At 32.7% G+C, this 20,939-nt stretch overlaps 1 protein-coding gene across 2 annotated transcripts in view; it reads right to left on the bottom strand.

The window, feature by feature from the left end:
* Positions 1-534: 534 nt before the first annotated feature.
* Positions 535-20,939, bottom strand: part of TMTC3 (transmembrane O-mannosyltransferase targeting cadherins 3) — a 51,167-nt gene continuing 30,762 nt past the window's right edge. For both annotated transcript variants that reach the window (XM_032874185.1, XM_032874186.1), the window contains exons 8-14: positions 17,599-17,747; positions 15,697-15,817; positions 13,618-13,729; positions 7,420-7,523; positions 5,681-5,850; positions 3,597-3,823; positions 535-2,441 (exon numbers count right to left, since the gene is read on the bottom strand). In XM_032874185.1, coding sequence (XP_032730076.1) covers positions 1,627-2,441; positions 3,597-3,823; positions 5,681-5,850; positions 7,420-7,523; positions 13,618-13,729; positions 15,697-15,817; positions 17,599-17,747 — 1,698 coding nt within the window. In that variant the 3' untranslated portion in view covers positions 535-1,626. The remainder of the gene's footprint in view (positions 2,442-3,596; positions 3,824-5,680; positions 5,851-7,419; positions 7,524-13,617; positions 13,730-15,696; positions 15,818-17,598; positions 17,748-20,939) is intronic.

Here is a 20,939-nt window from a genome sequence, read left to right as displayed (position 1 = left end):
TGCCTAAAAAATAATTTATGACACAACCTCAGAGAACCTAGTAAGAGTGTCTTTAATGTAGACCATGTTTGCTTGTGACCTATTTATAAAATACTTCTTTATAAAAACTTACAGTAATAGGATTTTTGAAATATACATATTTAGAAATTAGTTTTTTCAGTTTTTGAAATTCTACATAATTAGAAATTAGTTACTACCCCAGGATGATAGCTTGAGCTTTAAACAGTTTAAATTAAAACCAACTAATCAGGTATTATAAAATTCATCTGAAATGTACTTTAACTCAAGAAAAAATCAGATATAAATAAATTTGATTTATGTCTTCAACTTAACAGTTTTCAGACTTAAATTTGCTAAAACCAACTGACTATTAATCCCATATAAGGCTAATTACCTTTCATAGCTAGATAGCAGGCCAAAATGACGAAATTTTGGTTAAATTGTAATAGATGCATATATAGGAAAATGCAATAGCAATTTGTTTTCCATAGTTGATGGAATTTAAACAGCTTTAAAATTTTTACGAAAGCTCAGTAGTCAAAATAAATATTTAATAAAAATATACACCATAGGAAGATAACAAGAACTTAGTGTTTAAAAATAAACTTTGTCATATTGTTTTTCCTTCAGTTAAATAGAACACAATTTGTTGCTTAAGGTATCTAAGAATGATTAAGGTGTGTTTTGGGAACAATTAAAATTCAAACAACACTAGAGGGATAACACCAAGAAGAAAGAGAAAATATGTTTCAACTCAAAGGTTTAAAGTTACAGTTATTGGGACCTTTTCAGTATGACTAAGATCCTAATAAACATGAATAATTTGGGGAGTAAAAACTCAAGGATAGTCATGATTATGTGATTCATGCTGTGAAACTCTTAGTATGTAAAAAAATACAGAGTATATATGAGCACCATTAGAAATGTGCGTGTATGTATATGGATATTTATACTTAAAACTTTACCTGATTAAAAATTGCATTTCAGAGTAAAATTAAGGACAAAGCACACAACTATGAAAATACATTCTTAAGCTAACATGTCACAGGACTTATTTTAAATAAGTTTCATCTGGCATTCCTTCTAAAAATCAACATGAGAATACAACATAAAGGAAGCCAGTATTCTTTTATGGTGTGAAGTCTCTCAGTTAAACAAAAATTACCAAAGAAAAAAGAATGTGTTCAATAAGAGTTTTCAATCCATAATCAGATTCCAACATAAGGTAATGAAGTCAACTAATAAATGTCAATTCATAGAATAAACCAGCATATGTTAAATTTGCCTGCAAGGGACTATCATTCAGGCTTCAGATTATTTTTAATTGTGAGTAGTCAAGATTACTCTACAGAAGAAATCTTCCTTCCATATAAAAGATACAAATTTGCAAACTGTAATTTGGTATTTCTGCCATTGTCACCAAAACTCAGAAAACTGTCACATCTTATACAATACATACGCTGGGGTACGATAGGTCTTTAATGAAAATCGCATTTTGATCGTATGTAGAGGCAGCTCATGACAGACTGTTACGTGTATACTTGCTATTTTTCAATGCTCCCAGAATAAGCAATCACATAAGATAGACTGAAGTTCTTTGAGGACATTGTGACACGATAAATATTACTATTCACCATTTAAAATACGTTCAATCTCTTCTAGTCTTTTTAAAGCAGCAACTCTTTTCTTCTCAATTTCTTTGATTTCCTTTGTTGTTTTGTGGGGGGTCTCTTTGTCTGTATTTTTTCCTAATAGGTTGTTGGATTTAGATTGACTTTTATTATCACTCGGTTTCATGATCTGTGTAGGTCTAGGTTCACTTTTTACTTCTTGTACATTTTCAGTTGGAATTTTGTCTCCTTCTACACCTGAAGTCTTACCAGCTGGGGATATTGGCTGTTCTGCAAAACTAGATGAGGAAATTTTATCCCTGACTATATTCAAATGGCGCTGAATATATTCTTCATGTGGTGCTAATGCCAATGTTTCAACCAGGCATCTTTCAGCTTTTAGTAAGTCCTTCTCTTCAAAATAAACAACACAAAGATTGTGTTTTCCTTGCACATTGCTTGGATCCATTTCCAAAATCTTTTCAAAACATTTTTTTGCTCCAAGTATATCTTTCTTTTGATTCATCAGAATGTCTCCCTTTAAAATAAGACCCTTGATATGATCAGGATAGTGTCTGAGTAACTCTTCCAGAATTGGCAAAGCCATTAATTCCTTTGCTGTCTGAGAATACAGGAGAGCCAGATTAAACAAAGCACTTCTGAAATCGGCTTGTAATTTTATGGCTTTCTTCATCCACATCTCAGCTTCACTGTCCTTTTTGTCATCCATGGCAAGCATTCCCAGATTGAAATAACCATTAGCATCTTGTGGCTCTTCATTTATATAGCTTAGAAGTCGTTTTCTAGCTTCTGGTCTGAGTTTAACCTCACCTAAGAATAATTTTTTTAAAAAGAAAAAAAAACACATATCGTTAACAAATGAATTAAGTCTGAGGAACAAAAAGTCACTTTCAGTATTCATCTAATTAGATTAGAAAAAGACCGCATCAAAACAACTAATTTCTGTACCTAAATCAAAAAGTAGAAAGCAAAAAACTCAGTTTTCACAGGAAAGATCATGTGCTTCAAACACTGAAATGATAGCTCATTTCCTTTCTTTAAGACAGGAAGAATGCCTCAAAAACCTGAAGGGGCAAAATATCTCTTTATAGTTTAGAATCAAACTGAGAGTAGGAGAGGAAGATTATGCAATTAAGAGGAAGAGGCATTGGATTTGCCAACAATGACACGCCTTCAATCTTGATTCTGTTAACACTATGACTTTAGGCACAGATCATTTAAGTTCTCTGGGTTAGCCTGCTGAATTTTTTCTTTTCTTTTCTTTCTTTTTTTTTTTTTTTTAAAGATTTTCTTTATTTATTTGCTGAGAGAGACAGAAAAAGAGAGCGCATGTGTGCACACACACAAATGAGGAGAGAAGCCTGTTAAGTAGGGATCCTAATGCAGGGCTTGATCTCAGGACCCAGGCGCCCCAGCCTGCTGAATTTTCTAAGAATTACATGAGATCTATGTAAAAAAGTTCAGGAAATAGTAACTATTATTGGATAAACAAAATGCTTCAGTCTTACAAAATTAGATTTTTTAATGTATCTCAGAAAATAAAACTACATGATACCAAGAGCACTTGGTCACATGAATCAAGAGAAAATACATTTTTCCTAAAATATATAATGCTTTTGTCTCCCTAGAAGTAATTATATAAAAAATATTGCAAGTTCTGATTATTTGGATATGGTATAATATGTATATGTAAGAGATTATTTCTGTACATAAAATGACAAAATAGATTAACGGCACTGCCTGAAAAATAAGTCTTAACATATACCCAAAGAACTAACAATTTTGTTAGAGCATATTACTTGAAAATAGTACTTCAAGTATTTTAAATATTCTTAAAATCATTTATGTACAGTTTTGATATAAACTATCCATTTACAAAACATCTGCCTCACATAATATAAGTTCAGATTTTATTATACTTCAAACAGTATGTTTTAAATATAGAAACATTTTGAGAAAACATACCTGATTCTTGCATTAATATAGCAGAATTGAATAATGCTAGTTTATGCTTCGGATTTAGTTCTAAAGCACGGTTAAAATTTTTTAGGGCCTCGTTTGGTTCTTTAAGTTCAATATGAACAATTGCCAAGTTGTACCAAAGATCTGCATTATTTCTGTCCAGCTCTAGTGCTTTAAGATATGCTTCTTTTGCTTTGAGAGGTTTATTCATTTTTAAAAGCAATTCTCCTCTGTGGAAAAACCAAACGCAAGCTTTATTCACATTATTGTGTCACTTTGTAGACATTATTTTTCACAAGTTTTAAGCTTTTCCACATACAGCTTTCTTTTTTCCTTTTAACCAAAGCTTTTAAAGTTTTCTATCAAAAGTAACTATTTGAATATGTCCTCAAACATGAACTCATTAGTTTAGCAAATTTGGTTGTTTTCAAATATTATTAGAGAAGAAACTTTAAAGGGTAAGATATGAGGAGGTATCCAATAAAGGGGAGGCAGAGAAAAAATATTCTTTATGTACATCTTGAAAGAAGGCAGACTAGACTAGACTACATCAAAAAAATGACAGTAAAAAGAACGGGAGATCAATTTTTCAGGAGACCAAGTAATAGCATTTGAAGAATGAATACCAATACGGTGGTGATGGGGAAATTCCAGTATTCAAGTCTATGCTCTAAGTCTCATTTATAAAGTGCAGAACATTTAAAAGTTTTGCCTTTTCTTATATAAATTCAGTCTTCTACAATGTATTCTTATAAAATGGCCGCTCATTAAAACAACACAAAAAACTCCCCCCAAATAACAAAAAAAGAATTTAAAAAGCTGACTGGGTAAGGAAGGATTGGAGGGTACATGTGTGACCAGCAGATACCTATGAGGTACACATCTGGAACTAAGGATCACAGTATGAAAATCATTTTACAAATCTTTCTAATATGGTTCTATTTTCTGTTAGAAAGCTTAAAAAAGTAATATGTGCAAATCGATTTGACTAGTGATAGGAGAGCTATTTTTATTATGATCCTATTATTTCCTTAATATTAGCATAGGAATGATACCAAATGAACCACTAATATCCTCAATTAAAGCAATTTCTGGAATGAGTATTTGTACAAATTGCTTTTTTAAAATGCAGACTACTGAATAATTCTTTATAGATTAACACATGACAGGTTTTATTTACAAATGCAACCCCACTAAACTTAGCTAATTTCAACAACTACTGGATAAGGCTGAGCAAAGACAGCCTCCAAATTATAAACAGATTTTATCTCAAAAACTTATTAAATTCTGGATACATTTTCCCCATAGGAGCAATGTCATAAATTATGATTAGGTTTCTGGGCCACGCCATGAAATCAAGTTTAACATACAATTTTCCTCAAGTGTAATACAAATGATGATCCTTACATGGGAAAATGTATTAGGTTCTAACATGTGATGCCAAATTTCTTTTTACTGACAACTGAAAAGTTTCTTTTTGGTAAAAGCATCAATAACCAGTCAATTGTCAGAAAGCTCTTGAGAGTTGGATATTAGAAATACTTATAAAATGTAAGCTTCAGGTGTTTGTTTGTTTGTTTTTAAGATTTTATTTACTTATTTGACAGAGAGAGAGAGAGATCACAAGTAGGTAGAGAGGCAGGCAGAGAAAGAGAGGTGGAAGCAGGCTCCCCACTGAGAAATGAGCCTGAGGCATGGCTCAACCCCAGGACCCTGAGATCATCACCTGAGCTGAAGGCAGAGGCTTAACCCACTGAGCCACCCAGGCACCCCAAGTTTCAGGTGTTTTAAGTAAAAATGAATGTGACCATAAGAACCAAATGAAACTAAAATGGAGCTTCTACCCTTTCTTTCCTATAAAACTTAGGTTTGTCACTATATGTTAATAGACTTGTCAATTTCAAATCAAATCAATTAAATTTCATAAGTCTAAACTAGGCTATGTTTCTATATTTTTGGTTGCTAAGTAAGATTACTTAAAAAAAAAAAAAAAAAAAAAAAAAAGCCAATTTAGTTCCGATGGTGAAATGTATGTGCAGATGCAGTTTCAATTTTCTATAATGTTAGCTTAAAGAGAACTACAATACCTGCTAATGTAAGCCTGCTTGAAGTCGGGTCTCATGCTTATTGCTTGCCGGTATAGCTGATCTGCTTCTTCCAGCCGGGACTCATTTGCTCGGATAAGATTGGCCAGATTAATATAAACATTTAGGTGGTTAGGGGCAATTCTGGCTGCGTATTTTTTACCAGGAATAATCTGTCCAAAAGAACATAATCTGATTATTTCGGTACCAAATAAAAATAAAAATAAGTATTCCTAGCGGCTTATTTAAAATATACATGACATATAAAGGTTATGGTACTAGTTTTATTGCCAAATTAAAATAAGTCATAAAAATGTGAAAGCACCTATAGTATTTACAAAATGTAAATGAAATAATTAATATTTTGTGGCTTTAAAAGATATGTTTTTCATTCATACTAGCTCAACACAATATTGCTAGCTTTTTATTTATATGCATCATTTTATAAAGTCCCATAAATTTAAACTCTTGAGGCTAAGGTCTGTTAATATATTTGCATCAGACCCATAACAGAAAGAACTCAGGTCTCCTTCCCTTCACTCTAGTGTATTTGTTACACCATGTCAACTTTCATGTTGTCAGCAAAATATTTCTGGTTGTGATAATAGGGTGGTTAATTTTATTCAGAGTTATACTAAAGTCTCATTTGTCTGGTAGAGTTAGGAAATAAAATTCTTATTAACTGATTATTCAGGTTAGGCAAAGGTTATAAAATATACATAGACCCAAATTTTCAGTGAAAATAATAAATTGTGTCTGATAAAAATCTATACTGAACACAATTTAACTTTAGTATCTTAGGACTGAAATAATGCTTAAGACATCATGTGGTCCAACTCTGTTTCTGAAACATTTATCAAACTACAACCAATCATTTTAACATTACATTATTAACATAATATTAATATATACTACTATGGAGAAAACTTTAGTATAGGGTAAGCTATCTTTTCTGATGAAACATAGCTGGTCAAGGCCAGAATCTGGCTTTCCAGCTTCTAGGCTATACTGTAATAACCAATGAATCTTGTGCATGTGTCATTGCAACAACTGAACACCATATAACAACAGAGATGTTATCCATTCATTTTATTACTTTGTTTATTCATTTTTTTTGAGAGGAATAATGTTGAATTTAGTGCTTAATGTACATATATAAAATTCTCTTTATTTAAAGTCATTTAATTCAATGATAACTTCTAATCAAGGATATCTAAAATTCATAAGCTTATCAAATCTTTTAAACATTTCAATTGAGCTATAAAAGTAAATGTAACCCTTTATAAAACTTGTAGTATTATGCTAAGTGAAGTAACTCAGAGAAAGATGAATACCATATGATCTCACTCATGTGGAATTTAAGAAACAAAACAAACTAGTAAAGGGAAAAAAAGAGAAGGAAAGACAAACCAAGAAACCGACTCAAATATAGAGAACAAACTGATGGCTACCAGAGTGAAGGCTGGGGGGAGAGATGGGTGAAATAGGCATGGGGATTAAGAAGTGCACTTGTACTTAAGCGCCAAGTCACTATATTGTACACCTGAAGCTAAATATTACAGTGTTAACTGGAATTTAAATAAAAACTTTAAAAAAAACCTTTAGCAATAAATGGTTTATTGGATACTTTACTTTAAGGTGAACAAATTAAAGAAAAGATACAGATTTTCCACCCAGGTAATTCTATTCAGTGTGGACATACAGTGGATATAACACAACAGAAATGTATCACGACAACTTACTTGGGGCATCAGTGACTTAGCCATCATGTAAGATTCTTCAGCTTCTTTGGTTCTATTTAAATTTTTGTAAGTTCTTCCTACATTCATGTGGGCACCAATATCATCTAAAATTTTAAAAAAATCATTTGTTGAATACAAAACAGTATTCAATGTAAACTACAAGTTTTTAGCAAAAAAAACACTAAGCAAAAAATGCAAAAGCAGTCAACAGATCCTGCATTCTCCTTAAAGTTCTTTTAACACAATTTGTTATAATTTATGATCAATGCTACAACAGAAAATTATTTAATAAAGTACTGTAAGGACAGAAAATACACATATGACATGAAAAAAACTATCCGAATGAATCCTTGAAAGGCTAAGACATGATAAGAGATACAGAGGTAATAAAGAAATGTGTATCATTTCTCTTCACTAGATTTTATTATACTATACTATACTAAGGCTGGCTTCTATTTCCTTGATTGCATAGCTCTGGAATTGACTCAAAAAGTATGGCTCAATTCTAAAAGTGAAAATATCCAAAAGTGAAAAAGATAATCATGATTCTTAGAGCTATTTCCAGTGTTGAAACCAACAAATATGCACCATGGTGGGTGGACACCTGCAAAGAGACTGTAAGAAAAAAAAACAAAAACCAAAAAACAAAAAACCCCTGTGATTTTGTTTAAAACTTTTGTGAATGTGGATGGAATGCAAGCATAATACCAGGATTCTCCAGTATTACTTAAGATGCAGCAGCCCATCTCTCTTAAATGATAAATTCCTAAATATTTTAACATTTATGTTTTTTTAACTTTTTTAAAGGTTAAAAAAGTTGTGTTACTATCAGTATGCCAGGAACTTTTGTGTAATTTTTTGATAAGGAGATTCAAATTCTCAGCAAATTTTTTCAGGGACAGAAAAATACCCTATTTAAATAAGAAAGATTTAATATTAGGGTTCACTGCACACTACTTTTAGGACACAGTTCCTAAAAACTATTTCAAAGGTTTGGAATAAAAACAGAAAGATGGGAGAAGATCTTAAATCAGTCAAATTGTATTAATGTGAATCTCTAACAGATAAGACACGATTACTACCTGCCTGTGACACCACAGATTTTACAATTGTGGAATAATTCCCTGTCTGCAAATCCTAGGACACACAAAAGCCAAGAATATATATCTTAGGCACTGCCCTAGGAGGAGAGCAACAGTCCTAACATCCTGCTACATTATGTTACAGGCTAGTAATTGTGTGCACTGAACAGAAACTGTCACATGCAGTACAGGTTTGGTTAGAGAACTCAGACAAGCTCAGGTAAAAAGGGTTGATTTTTTTGTTGCTGTTGACTGTTTGTTTTTTTATTTGTTGGATTTTGGTTGACATACTGCTGAGTCTCATGGGGTTTCAGGAGAGGGCAAGGAAAAAAAAAGAAAGGGAAAAAAAGATTGCTTAGGCAAAACATTCCTAATTTTAGTGGCAAATCTGGATACTTATGAATTTTAAAAATTCAGATAACCTTAGCGCCACCTAGCTCTATGAAAATAGAATTTATAGAAATAGGACCTGTAAAAGTTTTTAAAAAGTTTCAAAGGCAGTTCTGAAGTAGACCCAAGGCTGAAGTTCACTATATTACCAAATGTGTAGAAAAAGAGTGGGTAGTCTTTGCTCTTACATAGCTCATTTTTTTTCAACATCAGATAAATCTTACCATTTATTATAAAGATCAGAAAGCTACTCAGATAAAACTAAGAACCTGAAAAAATTAATTATATAGTAAGAATTTAACCTAAGGGTAGAACAAAGAAATTAGAAGTTTAGATAAATAAAATTACTGGCAAAGTATTTAAAATGTCACTCATATCAGTACCAACAAATCTTAGAAAAGAAATAAGTTATCTACTTGGATGAAAGACAAGGCAAATTAATATCCACTGGAATCAGGGTCTTAAAATTATGGCAAGGAGATATCATCAATGAAGACTTCAGATACTAGAGTAAGGCAACTCTACTTTCTCAAAGAACTAAGATAGCAATTAGATAATCTTAAGCATCAAAAGGACTATACAATACAGCTAATAAAGTGAAAGACATAATTTCTAAGCAATTTCTTCTAAGTTACAAAGTTTTAAGATTCCAGAGAAGGAAGTAACCATTACTAGGATAAGGTAATTTAAATTTAGGGGGGGGAAAAAAGGGTAAGAAAACCAGGCAAGATATAAAAACCAGTGACATTTAGAAGACTAAAAATCTATAGAATTTCAACGATTATTCTTATGAGTGTGTTATCCAAGCCAACAGCAGCATGAATCCAGCAGTCTGTCTTTTATTTAATGTAAATGAAGACTGGCAAGTACTAGGCAACCTTGTGCCGGATAACTCTTTATTCACCACCAATGAAGCATTTTCAGTGTGATGAGCCAGGCACCTACCTATGTTGCTTTCCAGTATTTCCTCTCTACAAAACTATATGTGAACTCCTAAAAACTCTTTAAAAATCATTTCCATATTGAGAGCATCAAAGTTCAACTAGAGGTCCATGAGAAAAATTTTAAAATTTGGACTTAGATAAAAAATGAAATCACTGATTTTAAGGCAAAACAAACCTTGCAGAATTCTGGTGTTCCTTAACAAAAATTTACTCTTGTCTTATAATGATGTTTATGAGAACTGTAATTCCATTTGCAAAAATTTTATCTTTGTGAATTGGGATTTTTTTTCTCAAACACTTGTAAATCATAAAAAAAAAAAAAAATCACTATCCTTTTAATGCAACATGCAGGTCACCTGGTCAGACCACTGCATAGTTTATATTCTTGTTCTAGCTAAGCAAGAAAAACCTTCAGAATTAATTTTTTTAATTAACTTTAAAATGCTATAAATCCCGGGGCGCCTGGGTGGCTCAGTGGGTTAAGCCGCTGCCTTCGGCTCAGGTCATGATCTCAGGGTCCTGGGATCGAGTCCCGCGTCGGGCTCTCTGCTCAGCAGGGAGCCTGCTTACCTCTCTCTCTGCCTGCCTCTCCATCTACTTGTGATCTCTCTCTGTCAAATAAATAAATAAAATCTTAAAAAATAAATAAATAAATAAAAAATAAAATGCTATAAATCCCTATTCAGTGTGCTCCTAAACTGTCCCAAGTTTTTAAATACCTATAAATCTGTTACCTCAAATTTTTACCTTTGGTCCTGACCAGTTCCCTTATCTCCAGTCTTATAAATCTGTATATGCCTAACAGTGACAAAAAAGGGATTCTTTATGTCCCTCCATACATGTCATTTCATATATCAAATCTAAGAAGAACATGACTAAAAAACAGAACAAGCCAAGATGCCTCTGAATACCAAATTCAATGTTTCTAACTTTACATAATTTTTCCACAATAAATAAATGGGTTTACTTCTTTTCCTAGTCACTGGCTTATGAGAAAAAGCAATTTTGAGAGAAGTATAGTAGGAAAGTCATACTAAAATTCAGCATGTATCTCAAAAACAGCAAAAAGTGATAACTGACAATGAGGGGAAAAAATATTTTAAAACTGAGTGCTCATCATGGCAACAAGCTAGTGATATGCACACTATTTATTAGACTAAACTAAACATGAACATATATACTCACCCACATCATTTACTCTTTAAAACAATGCAATGAGATAGAAACTACTATTCTAGTTTAGAAATGAGAAAAATAAGAGGCCTACATCTTTTCTTAAGTTTCAAATTCCCTGTACGTCTGATATCAAAGATGACTCTGCTTCTCTAAAGACTCCTAGATTTTGATGTAGTATTCAATGATTCATTCGATGTATATATGCTGGCTAACTAAACATCTTAATAAAAAAAGACTCCTAGAATGAACTTAAAAGGCTTTAGAAAGTAATAAATTAATATTAGTGAATGTTGGGGTGCCTGTGTGGCTTACTTGGTTAAGCATCTGACTCTAGATTTTGGCTCAGGTCATGATCTCAGGGTAATGAGGAACCTGCTTAAGATTCTCTCATTTCCTCTCATTCTTCCCCACCCCATCCCACTCATGCCCTATCTCTCTCTAAAATAAAATAAGTGAATGTTGACTGTGCATAAAACCATGCTAGATGATTCAGAGGGTATAAAGATAAATCAGATGTTCATGATGTCTCTAAGGAGTTCCTTAGCTTAAAAAATACATATTTTTAATAAATATTCAAATAAATACAGTATTAAACAGTTATAAATACCATAGGAAAGATACAGAAGTTGTAAGAGGTTTTAAAGATTAATAATATTTGCTTCTAATTGGAGTGATAGCAAGGTTTTTTAAAGAGAAGCCATATGATAGGAGGGGCAAGATGGCAGAGGAGGAGGAGACCCATTTTCAACTGGTCCCCTCAATTGACCTAAATAACTACCAGAGCACTCTGAACACCCAAGAAATCAGCTTGAGATGTAAAATTATACACTTCTGGATCTCTATATGGGGGCAGAGGATCACCAGTGGAGAGGTACAGAGGAGTTGAGAGTGCATGGACTGATATCAGAGGATAATTATAATTGACCATCCTTCTTTGTTGCAGTCACTATTCTCTGAGTCAAATCTCCTGGTTGCTTATGGTTCTCATAATTCTTAGTGATTTCAAAATCTACAAAGACAAATTTTCTAATACTTGGGCTTTGATATCCTTTCTTCCAAGATTTTCACCTCCATCTTCCTCTAACTAGTTAGTGCAATGACCACAGTCATATCTAACAAAGAGTGGGTATTGCTTGCCACTCCCCGCTTCTCTGAGGATATTTACAATGTGACCGGGGTGTTGGGGGTGTATATGTGTTGAGGGAAGTACCTTTCGGTCATCATTGTAAATGGAAAGTAATGATGGCATCTGGCAGATGAGGGCCATGTTGGTACATATCCTGAAATACAGTTTTGTACAATCAAAATACCAATAGTATTCCTCTTGAAAAATACTGATGCTGTAGCTACATCCTACTCAGACACCAACAATTCTTCACACCTATAAATCATTGATCCTATCACCCTGCCTCACCTCCCTTCTTAACTTAGATTCTTCATCTATTATAATCATTCTCTTATCTGTTTCTTATTTAGTAATAACACATTTTAAAATGTGTTATTTTATTTAACAGAATTTTATTTTTAATAATTTTATTTAACAGAATTCTCCATGCCTGTGCCATTTCAGCTGTAAAAAACAAGTGAAAAGCATACAACTACATCAACTAGTTGTATCTATCCTCAAGCAGGATGTTAGAAATGCTTGGCAATTGCACATTTTCCTAGTCTACACACTTTCCTATATCTTGTTTCTAAAAGTGTAATCCATGGGCTAAACATTACCTGGGAACTTATTAGAAGTGCAGAACTTCAGGCTCTATTCTAAACCTCTATCCATCAGAACATCCACTATAACATCTCCATGTGATTCAAGGGCACATTTCAGTTTGTGAAGCACTGTCCTAGACAGCTATTTCACACCCACTCCTATTCTTAGATCTCTAGAGCTTCAACCCTTCCTCACTCTGATGACTCTGCTTTCTATTTCAATGAGAAAATAGAAGCAAACAAAAGACAATTTCCAGAAACTTCCTCCAGATGATCTATTCGACTGCCTATATCCATATCTACGTACTTTGCTTTCCTTATCATACATTAACAATTCTATGACTGAATGAAGTCCTGTGCACCAAATTCTATTCATCTCTTCTCATTTATTTAAGGACAACTAATCCATAATTTGTTCCCTCCTTTCTGAATTATTACTTTTCCCAGCCTCAGTGGATTAGCTGTACATATGCTTTGTTTCTCCCACCTTAAAACTGAAAACAAAAACCCCTATCATCCTACTTACCTTCTCTTGACTCCATTCCCAGCAATACCACCATTTCCTATTGATACTCTTTAAGAGTTTTCAACACCAGCTGTCTCCAATTATTCTTCCCCCTCTCTCCTAAACACATTCCTATCAGGCTTTTGCATCTAACATTCCACCAAAATTGCTCATCAGTACCACCAACTCTTTTATAGTAAAGAAAAAAATCCTAAATGTCTAAGTAGATCTAATATACAATCTAATTCAAAATAAGCCAGCATCAAACACTATAGTATTTATATCACCTGGAATGAAGACTGAAAATGAAACTCTACCTTATTATCCCCAAATATAATCAAGTTTTTAAAAAAAGGCTATTCAAATAGTTTTATTAATTAATAATGCTTACCTGGCTGAACATGGGTAGCCTGTAAGAAGTATTTCAAAGCTCGTTCAAAGTTCTTTTCATTTTCCAGAGCATGACCCACATTATTCCATAATTTGGCATTATTTTTATTTACCTTCAATACATAAGCATAGATAGAAATTAATTACAATTAATTAATTACAACTCCAATTAACACAGATATTTATTTGGTATACATTAGGAATGGAGTGTTCCACAGAGGTATCCATGAATGGGTGAGGTGCTCAAAGACACCAGCTTTCAGTTATAAGACAAATAAGTTCTGTGAATACAACGTACAGCATGGTTACTATAGTTAACAATACTGTAATGTATATTTAAAAGTTGCTAAGATAGTAGATCTTGGAAATTCTCATCAAAAGAAAAAACTGTACCTATGTAAGGTGACAGAAGTTAACTTATTATTTTTTAATATATACAGATATTATGTTGTACATCTTAAACTAATACAACGTTATATGTCAATTAACCTCAATAAAACTTGAAAAAATAATTCAGATTTTTCTCTTAGAAAAGAAAAATTTGTATGTATACCTCCAATTAACAAAGACATTTGTTTAGTATATTGTTAGGAATGGAGTGTTCCAAGGAGGTGTCCCTGGAGATGCGACAGGAGCCAAATGAAGTTTTTCCCCAAATTTACTCTCCCTCCTTTTAACATAAACTAAAACCACAGCAGTCTGATTTCATCTATTTGATGTATTAGAATTTTGCTAAAATTTTTATTTGATCAAAGTATCACAGGGTGTTTGGCTGGCTTAGTCAATAGAGTATGCAACTCGATCTTGGTGTCATGAGTTCAAGCCCCACACTGGGCACAGAACTTAACTAAAAAATAGAAAAAAAACCGCATTATGTTGTTTGAAAACTTCAGCTCTACTATCTGTATTCTTTTGGGAGAGAAGGTATTTGAACATAAGAATATATTTAACATTGCACTGATTACTTATTTTTAGGCCTGTTATAAAGTTATTTATGTAGTCCATTATGGTAATGGGAAACCTGGGATTAAAGTTCTAAATTAATCTGTGCTTTATGAATTCACAGATGGGCATGATGTTCCTGTAGGGAGAGGATAGTATCCGGCTGAGGAACTAGCGTCAGTGAGTGGGGCTGCGGTTCTTAGATTGTTCTAGGAATAACGATAAGCAAAACTCTTGAAAATTATAGGTCTCCACTGGTATTCCAGGAGTGTAGCTTGAGAAGAATAGTAATGAGGTCTCTTTCATTAACAGACTTCTGAGCTAGAGGAGGGAGTGCAGTTACTGAGTGAGACAAAAGGATAGTCACATGACCTTAAGTTGATGCCAAATCAAGAAGTCACACAGACTATTGGAATGAGGCAATATTCCAGAAAAGCCAAGCAATGGGGAGTACAGAAAATGGCCAAAGGAAGTTAAGAATTTATAGTTTCAAAGAGAAGCACCTGACACAAACCCATTGCTTATAACTTACAGAAACCAATATTTTATGATTTTTTAAAAAGACCTTATTCCTGGTATGTTGTCCATTCTATAGAAATGCTTTATCACTACTTTTTGCTAGTTCCTATCTTTCCTACAGTATTGTAACCTTAGTTATTTTCCACATAGTCAGGTGCTATTTTTAGTTACATATTTTACTTCAATCAATCTAGGATGCCATTAATTCTAAGACTCACCATTAATAAAACAAAAAAGCCACTAATTAATTGTAAGATGCCTCTCACTGTAAGATTTATTCTAATTTTAAAGACATTAAAAGGTTAAAAAAAAAGTTCACCTTCAGAACTATGAACTATATATAATATTCTTATTTAAACATTTTATTATCATTTGAACTTCTAATAATCGTATAGCATTTAGGGAATTATTCATATATGCCACAGACATACCAACTAAATATGATTCAAAGCACTGGTTATGGTATATATTATATAAAGAACAAATTATTTTTACTGATCTTTTGTAGTAGTACTTAAAATTGACAGTAACATGTCTAATTAAATATAAAAACATCTTAGACATGACTATAAGAAATCATTAATGACATATTTTTCTGTCATTCTGGATAATACTTTACCTTCAAGGCTGACATAAACAATGTATATTCAGACTCCCAATCCCAATTTCTGTGGAGTGTTTTTAAGGCATGAGTGAATATCACCATAGACAAACAAATCCAGGATAACTTTTTTAATACACTGTTTAAGAGAAAAAAGCAAAACAAAGAAACCATTGTCTACATCACCAGAAGCATTTTATCTTTTAGAATAGAGGTAAGAAGTAATGTTAAATATCCCCAAATACCATCTTTGAGTTTATTCTAAGAAATGAGGATCATTCTAGTAATCATCTAACTTTGAAGGCAACACCAAAACAATTAAATATGCATACTACCTTCTATTTCAGTCTTTAATTATATTAATATTTCAAAAACTCTGCTTATACATAATGGCAAAAAGGAGACATACCAGTTTTTAACTGCGATTTTTCCTTTTTGGGGCCTTTACTTACAATTTGAATATTCTTGTGTTTATCAAGGGCCAATCTTGTCACTGGCTATATTTTTTTTAAAAAATTGGCTTATACAGATTGCATCGATACCACAGATTATCATGATATCCTTTGAATAACTTCGTATTTTAAAGCTAGAATTATTTATTACAAGTCATAGTAAAACTAACTCTTTATGAAATAGATACAAATTACTTAAACAGCTTTAGGCTAATTATATGGGACTTAATTCCTCATTTATAAAATGGTTATACTTCAATTACCCCTATAGTCTCATTTGGTACTAATGTTCTCTGAGTCTAATAACACAGTTCAACTTCTTTCATTTTGAGAGATCCACTTAGGATAAGACTGCATGGATCAGAAAGAACATGGATCATGGAGAGACAGAGAGAGAGAGAGAGAGAGAGAGAGAATGAACAAACATGGACGTTGGAAGTAGTCAGATATAAATCTGAAGCAAAATCCTACTGTTTACCAGCTATGTGATCTTGAGGTAACCTGATTCAAGTAATCTGTATGAGCTTTAATTTTCAAATGCGCACAAGAATTAAGGAATGTTAGATTAAATGAGAAAACAAATCTAAAGGGTCTATCATGGCTCTTGGCACATGGTAAGCATTCAAAAATTGGTATTGATTAAAACTGGATATATGGGTAGAAGTTAAGAGAAAAGGCCTGCTAGATATTAGTGCAAATTGTAGACACAGATGAGATCACCCAGGGAGAATATGCAGTGTGAGAAAAATGGCTGAGTAAAATTCTGGCAAATAAATATTTAAAGAGCAAATACAGCAAGAAGACTCTGAGAAGGGACTGAGCAGCAATGGAAGAGAATTAGGAGAGAGACTTTCTACAGACACCAGGGAAATAAATTTTAAATACAAGCACTGACTGGATTTAGCTACTCGGAGGCAATGAGGTAGAGACAAGTCAGAATGCTGAGGGTTGAAGGATGACTGGAAAGTGAGAAAGCAGTCATTTCTTGCATACAGTGTGACTATTCTGTTCCTTAATTGTTAAAGGCAACTAGGACATGATGGTTATGATGCAGATAGTGATGATATCAAGTAATTATAGCCTGCTTACTATATGCATTTATATATAAATAAACTCAATATAACTCACTTAAGAAAGAAGACTATATCTTAGGTCATTGCACATCGAAGTGGCAATGGTTATTCATAACTCTAGTCTCAACAATATCCTTGTTTTTGCGTGGGTCTGACTCAAAGTTTGTTATGTCACAGGCTGTACAATAAAATTATGTTAATAAGAACATAGGATGAGGTGGGTGCTATGGAGCTTTCCTAACCTGAATTACAGAAGAATGAGGAGACTATCAAGATGAAAAATAAAAACATAGAAGTAGGATTTATATAAATGAACTAAACATTTTAAATACTTAAATGTATCACAATTAATTCTACAGTTAGTAAGCATTAAATGAACTAACATTTTAATTCACCTTTTATTTGATATTTTCTGCCATCCATGGGCTACCAAAATACAGAACCCCATGCTAGGAACATACAATACTCGCTCAGCAACAACAAACCCAACCGGGAAAAAAAGGTTTGATGCAGGAATAAATGGTAACGCCATCAAACAAAGGGCCTACAAAGAAAAATAAGGTATTTTAATAACTTCAAAAAAAAAATGGCCATTCAAAAGTTAAAACCAAATATTTTATTTAATTTGAATAATGTATAGATACCAGTTTTAATAATCCTGTAAACAATACTAATTTAAACATAAAGAAGGCAACTTAGGGACAGTAACAACAAACATCAGGATGTATGTCACAAGGTAAGATCAAGGTGAGATTATAATTAGGGCTCATCCAATGAAATAAATATTTTTTGAAAATATATCTAAAATAAGACATTAATAATTTTGTATACACCCAGCTTATGTATATATGGTAAAAATACATTGACAGAGATGTTAACAGGTTTTACAAAACTGTAATGGGTGACAAAAAAGCCATTCATGCAAGTTTTAGTATTTTTATTATTGTAAATATTCATATTATATTGGAAATTGAAAAATGATATAAGGTATCCTTTAGGCAAGACAGTAGACTACTACGTCTGTACCCCAGCATTCCTTTGCATAATACTCTGATGAGTCATGTATATTTAAGAGGCTTAGTATAAGTATAAAACTGCCCCCTTTAAACAGTAGTCTTTTATTCTATAAAAATTTCTAAAATTCTAACACTACACATTGAAATACATCATAAAAATGCTTAGATTTTGTTATTTTGAAAATGAGATAGCATATGGTTCCCAGACAATAAATCCATTAAAAAAGTAGTATTCCAACAACTAGCACACAAATAACCTATGAAAGGAACCAAGTTGGTTGTTATTAGAACATCTGTTTCTATGGACATCTGCGTCCGTATTTTGTTACCCTGATTTGTTTCATAGTACTTAATTAAATAACTATGCAAGTTGTTCCTTCAGCTTCAGAAGTTTAAGAGTCTTTCAACAGTTTGAAAGATTGTTTCCTCTTTATTATACTTTATTAGTAAAATATAGATGAAAAAATGTATACACATTGAAAAAAAATGTGTATTCACCATGTATGATAAATTAAAAACTTGTAATGAGGAAATAATGAATCTAAAGAAAAGCACTACTGAACTACTAAGTATCATACTAATACATATATCTGAAATTTTAATGTTTTCTTTTTGATCAAAAAGGTAAAACATTAAGAATACATAATTAATTTTCCATTTCCCAAGAGTGATTGATAAAACAACCAGCTAGCTGTGAAACAGAGATACTCCCACATATACAGTCCTTTCCATTTTTTTTTTTTTTTAAGATTTATTTATTTCAGAGGGAGAGAGTTAGGGGAGGGGCAGAGGGAAAGAATCTTCAAGCAGACTTCCCACAGACAGAGAGCCTCTCTTGGGGCTTGATCTCATGACCCGTGAGATTATGACCTGAGCCAAAACTAAGAGTCAGATGCTTAACTGAATGAGTCACCCAGGCACCCTATAGTCCTTTTCTAAAAACAAACAGGCAAACATATTTTTTATTAATTCATGGCTGCTCTAAAGCTATTTTATTTGAAATAATTAAAAGTGTTAAATTCATTCAAAGATATATCATGGACTGATGCATATGCTACATACACAAAAAGCAACCTCACAAAAATCTACTGGTTCTTGGATAAAGGAATGTCTCTAATGATTAACTTATTTAAAAGTTCTAATACACTCTCTATCAATATATGCCAACCTAGCTAACTATGGCTACCATAATTTCCTTCTTGAGTGATATAAAACTCTTTAAAAGGAAAGGTGGTAGTGCAAAGAGTTTGGAACAAATCTGTTTTGTTTCTTACTTCCTAGGTAATATAAAGTAAACTAATCAATCATCTTCCCAATTTGTGTTTCTCTACAAATTGGGGTTAATAACTACTGACATTATATTGTCAGGATACACAGGACATTTTAATAAGTGCTTAACACGGCATCTGATACTTCATAGGTAGTCCTTTGATCTACTTATCCCTTTAAAAGATCTCCACAAAACATCACTATATAAAATAGCATGTTTAGGACTATCTTAAAGAAGTTAACCTAAGATCACAATTGTTCCTTTCTACATACATAAAATAAAATTTATATAAATCTCTGCTTATTTCACTGGTACTACCCTCCCTGTTTTTATTCAGCTTATATTATAGAAATCATTATTTTATATGCCAAAACTTTACATTCATCCACCCTTCCTTACTTTTCCTTTCTTTCGGCAGAACCTCAGCTTTGGATGTATTCTACCATGCAGCTGCTTTGTCTGTATTTACCTGAACAGCAAAGCTCTACTAGAGACAGTCCCAAAGCAAAATATATTAGTATTATCATAAATTAATGATTATCAACTTCAAATTGATCCTTAAAACTCCTCAGAATTTCTAGGTGTCTTTGATAGGCTCACACACTCCCTCTCTCCTTTATTTTGAATCTTGATTACTTTTCTTAGGCTTCTGATTCATGTCACTTTCAGCGGGTGACCATACTTCCAAACTTAGAGAAAACTAAAGCCATAAAACCAGAATTCTTTCAATTCTGTGCTACTAAACCTACCAACATCCACACTGATGTAATTTCCATCCTTTCTGCGACATAAGAAGTGTGTGTTTCCATCTTTCTCAGGCCAAACCTGAGCTCTACATTGCCCCTGCTCCTCGCAAATCTCACAATTAACCATTCTTTCATCTACTTGACCACTTTAATCAACTGTATCGTTCCTATCCATATTCAAATATGCTCTTGTCTCTTCAACCTTAAACGTTCTCCTTTGACAACACATCTTTAAATTACCTTACCCATTCATTATGTCCCTTAGGTATAAAACAAGGTCCCACATTCTCAGGCAAACACTTTACAGCCAAGGTAATAAGTAGCTGGTTTTAACCCCACTTAACCAATCAACATTTCAAATCAACATTGCAAGTCAACCTCTTAGTGATTTCCCTTTCTTCTCAGCAAACTGAGTTCTCCAATGAAAGTGATTGATTCTTCTACCTCTGAAGGTTCACTAATTCTAGATCTTCATGCTTCCTCCAAGCTCTACATGAGATCAGCAGTCTGTTATGCTTTACGCTGGCATTTCTTCTCTTACTTAACTGATAATAAATTCAAGCTTGTCTCCTCCTTCGAAATATTCAAAGTTAAGTTAACCCTACAGGTTATCTATACTATCATTCTTCATATCCACATCTCCTAATTCAATCTCTCCACAGAAATAAATTTCATTAAGTAACTAATATTCCTAAAATAGGTCA

This window comes from Lontra canadensis, unplaced genomic scaffold (genome assembly GCF_010015895.1).
Source record: "Lontra canadensis isolate GAN:19392208 unplaced genomic scaffold, GSC_riverotter_1.0 scaffold52, whole genome shotgun sequence".
NCBI lineage: Eukaryota > Metazoa > Chordata > Mammalia > Carnivora > Mustelidae > Lontra > Lontra canadensis.
The sequence above is the reverse complement of the archived record's forward strand: the minus strand, read 5'-3'. Positions and strand labels throughout refer to the sequence as shown.